General features: G+C 38.1%; 1 protein-coding gene across 1 annotated transcript; it reads left to right on the forward strand.

Moving 5' to 3' along the window:
- The first annotated feature begins 788 nt into the window (after positions 1–788).
- Positions 789–4022, forward strand: LOC112187571 (G-type lectin S-receptor-like serine/threonine-protein kinase SD2-5). The gene has a single exon (XM_024326424.2). It carries the CDS (start codon positions 1374–1376, stop codon positions 3819–3821), a length of 2448 nt encoding a protein of 815 aa, XP_024182192.1. The 5' UTR covers positions 789–1373; the 3' UTR covers positions 3822–4022.
- Positions 4023–9359: the final 5337 nt, after the last annotated feature.

Genomic DNA, 9359 nt, shown 5'->3' on the forward strand with positions numbered 1-9359 from the left:
AAAATAATAGAGAGTCTCATCTCACTTTCTATATTTAGAAGCAAGATAACTAAAAGTTAAAATGGAAAGTCACTTAGGAGTTTGGTGTAGTTGCTAAAATTGATAAAAAGTTAAATATGTTCTATAAAATAGCTAAGGAGACAAGATAGAGAGTTTGGTAAAGATGCTCTTAAATAATAGATTTACACTACTGAATTTAAACAAATAAGACAGAGTTTGGATATATATGTTCATAATAGTTTAGACCTAAGTTTTTCCCAAAACTAAAATAAGTAACGCAATTTATGAACTGAAGACACACTCAACATAAAGAAAAAAAAAACAATCTACTCTATATTCAGCAAGTCCTTAAGTTAGGTCAAGTGGTGAGAGTGGATAAGAAATTAGATTAGAATTACGGAACATAGTTTTAAGTTTAAACCCTTAAACAAATTTTGCTGAATGTCATTTTCACGCTATAGACCGAGGAGGATGGAGCAAGGCGAGTCCGTCTCGAAAAATGAAACAGGTAAAAATTAAATTTAAGGAAAAGAAAAGAAAGAAAAAGAATTCCCTAACGACCGAAAAGAATTATGCAAAAGATGGTGGGAGAGTGAAGAAAATGAAACGAGGACACAATTGCAAAGAAACTTTCTTCTTCACGATTCACCAACGTTTTACGTTCACACTTACTGAGACGTTTCCTTTTGCTAAGACGCTCACGAAATACATTGGACACATGCTGTTGACCACTTAATACATGTACACTGGTCCATTTTTTATATTTTATATTAAGAATACCATGAAAATAAATTTCATAAATTTACACATGGCCTGCCTGCCACTTCCTGTCTCCCTTACTCTCTTGCAAACTGGGAGAAGCAAATAGATTCATCAAAATTCTATATCCTCCAAAAACTCACACCTGCAAATCCATTGGTTTCTGCACCTGTACCCGGAATTGTGGTCAGTCATATTCATCTAGTCTGTTGCTCTTTTGCTTTATTAAACACTTTGTTTAAGCTGATAGTAGGATTTAACTTTCAGCAAAGCAAAACCCATGAATGGTCACCAATTGTTTGTCTTATTTCTGGTTGAATTTGTTGTCAACGTCTCTTCTTTCCTTCACTTGTGTAACATAAAGGTATAGGGTGGTATGAAATTTTCTTTCTTGTTTGCTGCTTCGCTCAATCTGACTCAACTTCATGAAACTGGAATATGTGTTCCCCAGATGGGTTTCTGTTTTTGACTATTAAAGTTATTGCAGTTCAATCATAGAGTGGATATAGACCTTTTCCTTTTGGTAAGTGTCATTGCTGAATCCTTTTTAGGATTGAGTTTTCATGTTTTTATAAAGAACCAGTCTTTTGGACACAATTTGGGGCTGTTAAATAATGGGTTCGTTCCAGTTTAGAAACTTGTGTTTCTGTCTCTTCCTTGTGTACTTCAAATCCTGCATGGCTAGCCAACAACATTCAGGCCGGATTTATCCCGGTTTCCAAACATCTCAGATGGAATGGAACAATAATTCGGGGTGGTTCCTTCTGTCCAACAACTCTGCATTTGCTCTTGGATTCTACCAAGGCCTTGATGTCGTTGATGTCAAGTCGTTTTTACTCGTGGTCTATCACTTGGGTGCATCTAAAGCGGTTTGGACTGCTAATAGAGGCATGCTGGTTGCTAATTTTGATAAGTTTGTCTTTGACAAAGATGGGAGTGTCTACTTGGGAAGCGGCGATGATAAGGTTTGGTCTACCAACACAACGGGAGAAGTAGTTACAGCCATGGAATTGCGGGATTCGGGAAACTTGGTGTTGCTTGGAGAGAAAGGAAGCATTCTTTGGCAGAGTTTTAGCCACCCAACTGATACTCTTTTACCGGGTCAGGAGTTCTTGGAAGGAATGAAACTCAAGAGCTTTCGGAACAAGAACAACTTGTCTAATTATCTTGAGATTCAGTCAGGCGAGTTGGTTCTGTATGCTGGATATCAAACTCCACAGATCTATTGGTCAATAGCAGATGAAAGCAGGAAAAGCAATAACAATGTCAGTGGAAAGGTTCACTCTGTGTCTCTGGTGTCCAATTCATTGAGTTTCTATGATCAAAGTAAAGCCTTACTTTGGCAATTTGTTTTCTCTGACAACAAAGATCCGAATGCCTTCTGGGCCGCTGTTTTAGGCCCGGAAGGCTCAATCACCTTCCTTGATTTTCAGAAGGGAAGGTCTGTTGTCGCTGAAGCAACTAAGATCCCACAAGAGTCTTGCAGCCTTCCTGAGCATTGTGAACCTTACTTTGTATGCTATTTTGATGGTTGGTGCCAATGCCCTTCACCTCTCCTCTCTCGCTTTAATTGCGCACCTCAAGCAGTCCCAACATGTAGTACCTCCAAAAGTCCAGTGGACCTTTTGTTTGTTGGTGAGAAGCTTGACTACTTTGCACTGGGTTTTACAAAACCCTCTTTGAAATCTAGTCTGGATTCCTGCAAAGAAGCTTGCCTTGGTAATTGTTCTTGCCTTGTGTTGTTCTTTGAAAACAGTACTGGAGATTGTTTTCTGTTTGACCAGGTGGGAAGTTTCCAACGATCTCTTGGGAATGACACTGGTTATACTGCATATATGAAAGTCTTTGATGGAGACAGGAAATCAAACCGAAATGGAAGAAAGCACGCACTTGTCGTTGTGGCCATTTTGATTGCAACAATCATAGTTGTTGTTGGTCTACTTTATGTGGGATTTGGGTATTACCGAAAGAAGAAGAGATTATTGGAGTACTCTCAAGAAATCTTGGAAGAGGACAAGTTCTTGGACAGTCTGTCTGGAATGCCGATACGCTTCACATACAGTGATCTCTGCACAGCAACCAAGAATTTCTCCACAAAAATTGGCCAAGGAGGGTTTGGTTCAGTCTATCTAGGTGTTCTTCCAGATGGCATCCAACTTGCAGTGAAAAAGTTAGAGGGACAATTTCAAGGGAAGAAAGAGTTCAGAGCAGAAGTCACTATTATTGGGAAAATTCGACATGTCCATTTGGTCAAGCTCAGAGGCTTCTGTGCAGAAGGAATTCATAGGCTACTTGTTTATGAGTACATGGGAAAAGGGTCTTTGGATAAATGGATATTCAACAACAATAAAAAGGAGGATCAATTTCTGGATTGGAACACAAGATTCAGTATTGCATTGGGAACTGCAAAGGGGCTGGCTTATCTCCATGAAGAATGTGAAGAGAAGATTGTTCACTGTGATATAAAACCTGAAAATGTGCTTCTTGATGACAACTTTAATGCCAAAGTTTCAGATTTCGGATTGGCCAAGCTGATGAATCGGGAGGAAAGCCTTGTGCACACGACATTGAGGGGCACGAGAGGTTACCTTGCACCAGAATGGCTCACCAATTATGCCATATCGGAGAAGAGTGATGTGTACAGTTATGGCATGGTCTTGCTTGAGATTATAGCTGGAAAAAGGAACTTTGCTCCTGGGGAGAGTTCCGGGAAATCCCACTTTCCTTCTTATGCCTGTAGGCAGTTGGAAGAGGGCAACTTGAAAGAGTTCATTGATCCAAAGCTTGATATTGATGAAAATGATGAAAGAGTTGTGGCTGCAATCAATGTAGCATTATGGTGTATTCAGGATGAGATGCAAATGAGGCCTCCCATGACTAAGGTAGTCCAAATGCTTGAAGGTCTTTGTGATCTACCACCACCGCCTACATCCTCCCCAAAGTCGGTTTCTCATTTGAGTTTCTTACAATGGAGCAGCAAAGAAGCTAGTTCATCAGCAGGACTCAGTGACTACTATACTGATATACCCATGTCAGATGTTCGGCTCTCGGGGCCAAGGTGATAGAGGCAAATTATATGGATGGAGATGTAGAATTGGTGAAAGCTTTCAAGCAAGGTGTTAGCTTATGCATGATTTAACAGTTCATGTTGTGATACATGCCCCTGATGTATGTTCCCTTTTCATTATAATATATAATATAGATCTTTTGCACACATTCCCTGAATCAATCCAATATGCCTTAGCTGCTCATCAAATGTTCAATTTCAAGTGTCATACAACATTTCCCTCTGATTCACGTATCATTAAATTTATATGTCACTAGCAGATTAGCTGGGGAAGCTCTTTACTGATATTTATCTTTTTCTCAACCCTGGTTCACTCTGATTTCGTAAATATAAATGTTTCTTATAGCTTGATCAAGCACAAATTCTTAGCTGAGAAAAAAGTGGTGGACTTTTTATGTGTACAAGTGTGCAACAACCTACCACCAATGCAATTGGCAAAAATATGTCACATCAATAGGTGGCCAGGTTTAAATACACACTTGAGTGGGAGATCACTTTTTCCATAGTGCTGTGGATGCATCTGTTTTTTCCAATACTGTCCAATTCATAAATCTTGCGGTCCAACCTCCACAACAATAGAAAAAGTTGTTAGTTGTTATCAGCTAACTAGTTGGCTTTGACTATGGGATCCAAACGTGCTAACAAAATTGACCGATAAATAATTGTAATGGGGTATGATCATGAAGAACTTTAGCAGCCATAATAGTCAGAGTTACAACTGCCCCTTTGCTTTTCTTGAGCACGTAATCTAATTTACATAAATGGAAGACTTCAGTATTAGCATGTATTATGACGCAGTCGGATTGATAACTAGGTTTACCAGCAATAAACTTAAGCAAAAGATTCTGGAGTCCACCAGAGATAAAAGAGAAAATCTCTATTTTATTGATTAAAAGATGAAAGATAGTTCTGCAGCCGTTTAAGGTTGCTTATATATGGGAAAAGAAACCCTAGGGCGACTAACAATGAAACCCTAAAGCCTACGGATTAAAACAAAACAAATCCAAAATAAACTAGAAAACCTAAAATAAAAAGAATGTAAAACTAACATAAAAATATTAAATCACGAATCGGATAATTAAGACGATACATTTTGGCTTAAATCTGATAGGGCTCACTAAAGTGAGTCTTGAAGATCTCGTCGTTCCCATTCTGGAAAGCTATCATGCGTCTCAAACGAACATTCTGGCCAAAAGTTAGTCAAATCTGATTCAAAATCAAAACCTGACTTTTTGTACGAGTAACTCGAAAGGTCCAAAACCAAATCTTCTTGAATATTCCAGCGGCTAATAATCTCATTACGCGTGAGTTACCTATTTTCCAATCACTCTTCTTGATTCTACGCCGTTTCTTTGCTTTTATGGTTTTCTGGCTAAACTGGGCACATTCTCGTCCTACATCATTCTCCTCCACTATGAAAGAACTCGCCCTCGAGTTCATCTTGAATAAAGGACAAGAATATGTAGACAAAAGACCTGAGAAAAAATTAGACAGTTGAACCTGTGGATTATTGGCCTGATCCTCTGTAAATTTTGATGGCATAATCATGAACCCAACGCCAAAAATGAGTCTGTCATATGCATTTTGGCTCTCATACGCAACCTTCGTAGATTCGTCTCGACTCTCAAGGTTGCATTCTTGAGTGATATCTGGTTCTGAGTGATTTATTTCAGGCTCCAAGACTTCCTCATTATTAATAACCATGTCTACATGAACAATTTCATCTTTAACCTCTTCTTGGTTATCATGGATGATTTCTTGTGGAACTCCTTCCATTAGAAACTCTTCTGACTTTTCTTCAGATAAACTATTAATCTCAACAGGCAAAGAAAGTTTGAACTCAAACTTCTTCTCGAAAACCTTAGGAGAATAATTCTTGATTGAAAAATCTCTTGGCAGAAATTTTTCGCTAAGAAGACCTTTCATCTTGCGCCATGTCTGAACACGCTCTTTGCCTTGCCTCTGACGAGAGCTTTGCAACTGATCCCACCAATAAGCAGCATCTTTCTTTAGCTTCTGAGAAACCATCTTAGCCTGCTTGTGTGTTGGAACCTCCATGGTCCCAAAGAATCTATCCACTTCAACCTGCCAATCCAGAAAATCCTCCGCGCTCATGTGACCAGAAAAGTAAGGAATATCAGCCTTGGTTATGAGAACCTCGGAATCATAATTAATATCACATCCACCACCACGTGGAGCTCTAGCCCGCTGGCCTCCTTCCCCGCCTCTATTCCGATTGTTGTTGTTGTTGTTGTTGTTATTGTTCCTCTCTCCCAACAATCCACAAATTTCTCCGATCTGATTGTTCATGGAGTTGATGGCAGCGGTAAACGCTGCTGTAAGAGCTTCAATATCTGCTTTTGTAACTTCACCCATTGCTACCAAGGTAAATAAAAGAGACAGAGAAGACCTGCTCTGATACCACCTGACGCAGTCGGATTGATAACTAGGTTTACCAGCAATAAACTTAAGCAAAAGATTCTGGAGTCCACCAGAGATAAAAGAGAAAATCTCTATTTTATTGATTAAAAGATGAAAGATAGTTCTGCAGCCGTTTAAGGTTGCTTATATATGGGAAAAGAAACCCTAGGGCGACTAACAATGAAACCCTAAAGCCCACGGATTAAAACAAAACAAATCCAAAATAAACTAGAAAACCTAAAATAAAAAGAATGTAAAACTAACATAAAAATATTAAATCACGAATCGGATAATTAAGACGATACATTTTGGCTTAAATCTGATAGGGCTCACTAAAGTGAGTCTTGAAGATCTCGTCGTTCCCATTCTGGAAAGCTATCATACGTCTCAAACGAACATTCTGGCCAAAAGTTAGTCAAATCTGATTCAAAATCAAAACCTGACTTTTTGTACGAGTAACTCGAAAGGTCCAAAACCAAATCTTCTTGAATATTCCAGCGGCTAATAATCTCATTACGCGTGAGTTACCTATTTTCCAATCACTTTTCTTGATTCTACGCCGTTTCTTTGCTTTTATGGTTTTCTGGCTAAACTGGGCACATTCTCGTCCTACATCAAAAAAAAAAAAAAAAAAACCAAATCTTGGAGAAGTTTCTCTATTTTTCTTACGGCTGTGCCCGTAATTGCTAGTGGATTCTAGCTCATCTCATATGGCTTTCGACGCTTGACGGAGCCTCTTACTATCGTGTTCACGCTTCCCGCATCATTTGGTATCAGAGCGGGTATCGCCCGCTCCTTAGCAGACGACGGTCCAAGGGAGAAGTTCACTACCACCAACCTCAACGACGCTGGTCGTAGAGTATCTATCAAAGAAAGTTTCGTTGAAGAGGAACATACCAAGGGATTTGCCCTAGGACAACCTCATTAATCAAAAAAAAAAAAAAAAGAAAGAAAGAAGAAACATGGAACATTGGATATTCACAATGCCGGATTACGACGACTTCCGAACTACATGTGTCATCAAAGACAAGGTATGCTCTGTAATAATTGACAGTGGTCTACGAGAGAATTTTGTAGCAAACAAAATTGTGGATTATTTTCAATTACCGACAGTGAAGCTGAGTGATCCATACTGGATTCCATTTGGAGAGGATGAATATGCACAAGTAACAGAGGTTTGTAGAGTTCCTGTCTCTATGGGACAATTTTATAAAGAAGAGATTACTTGTCATGTGATCGACATGGACGACACTGATGTGCTTTTTGGAATACCATGGCATGAAAGCGTCAAAGGTGGTTATTGCAAAGACAACACATATTTATTTCGGTGGGAGTCACACAAAATTAAAATCAAGCATGAAAGGATGAACACCAAGAATGATCATCCTGAGGTATGTGAAAAGGAACATGAAGAAGCCACTTTGAAGATTGAAGAGAAACTCATTAGGGACACGGAAGCTGATTCATTTATCACACCGATATCCATGTCATGCATGCCTAATTGTGTTCAAGATCAACCCAAGGAGAAGTCAATGGCCATTCCTTTTCAAGTGGAGGAGTTCAAGTTTCAAGATGCTTATTCTAAACTTGTCTACGGTATTGGATTCATGGTGATACCTTTTAATTTAAAAAATATTGAAGTTGATGGTTTCTCATGTTTTATTCCTACTAACGATCGAGCTGCATACAAGAGGAACTCGAGGTCGAGTTCTTTTAAGGTGGAGGAGACTGATGTAGGGCTAGATTTTATCCAACTTAAACAAAGAATCTCAAAAAGAAAGAAGCGTCTGCACATTAAGAAGAATGATTTGAATATTGAAAATTGGTATTCAAATAGGCTTCTTAATGATGGAATTAATCATAAATTACTCTTTTGGATATATCGGGATTCTCGAGCGAAATCTTAGTTGGGATTCCAAATATATATTTGCGTAATATTCTTTAATATCTAGGATTTTATTTCCGATTTTTATTTAATTAGGTTTCCTAGTTTTAGTCTATAATAAATTGTTCTTTTTGTTTTCTAGTTGTATTAGGTTTATTCAATGTGCCATATATAAGGCACCTCTTCGATTGTAATTTGGATTCAAGTTATCAATAAAAAAACCAAATCTTCTTGAATATTCCAGCGGCTAATAATCTCATTACGCGTGAGTTACCTATTTTCCAATCACTCTTCTTGATTCTACGCCGTTTCTTTGCTTTTATGGTTTTCTGGCTAAACTGGGCACATTCTCGTCCTACATCATATTACCTAATAGTCCACTAATCAGATAATTATCCCATGTAATACAATTAAAATGCATATCATGTGGCCTCATGGCCCTCATCAACAAGGGTTACCGATCATAATTCAATCAAACCAAACCAGAGACTTAAGCAAAAAAAAAAAAAAAGAAAAAAAAGAAAAGATCTTAAGAGAAACAAATCATCTATATGCTCATGAGTATGAAGAGACTAAATCAACAAAACTAGTGCAAAATCAACAAAGACTCCGGTTGTTCATCTATTTGCTCCAACTGTTCATCCCTTCAAGCATTGATTTTGAAGGAAATGACTTCAAGGGCTTTGGTTTTGAGTTGATGATGAATGAAAATAAAGAGGAATGGCTCTTTATTAGCTGAGCCAAGCAAGTGCAGCCAACCAGTAAACTTATGGAGGTCACTTGAATCCTATTCAGAGAGTAAACATTGCGATTGACTTGCACAACTTCTTTCACATGCCAATAACTCATTCCCATTTAAAGCCTAGTAACGTTATCATCGACAGTGACATGACTGCATTTCTTGCTGATTCTGGTCTGGAATCTTCATATGGAAAGTGCTTCCAATACAATAAAGGATCGTTGGAAATTATATCTTAAATTCCAATTAAATATGAATGAAAATACAAATCATCATGACCTTTCAAATTGAAAGGGTACATGTCTTTATTTTCAATAGGTGTTTGTAGGAACTAGTTGGTCTCTCAAAGAGATAAGTGAACAGACATGTTGGTTCACTTGAGTTTCTATATAAATTCATAGTCATATTTCCTTCAAAACACGTCAAGATTATATATCAGATTAAAGAGATAACAAGATAGATCAAGAAGCAAGTCATTGAATCATTGA

The sequence above is a fragment of the Rosa chinensis genome, chromosome 2 (genome assembly GCF_002994745.2).
Source record: "Rosa chinensis cultivar Old Blush chromosome 2, RchiOBHm-V2, whole genome shotgun sequence".
Classification (NCBI taxonomy): Eukaryota; Viridiplantae; Streptophyta; class Magnoliopsida; order Rosales; family Rosaceae; genus Rosa; species Rosa chinensis.

What these genes read in the sequence shown, in the direction of transcription:
- LOC112187571 (XM_024326424.2), top strand. Translation starts at nt 1,374, where the DNA reads ATGGGTTCGTTCCAGTTTAGAAACTTGTGTTTCTGTCTCTTCCTTGTG.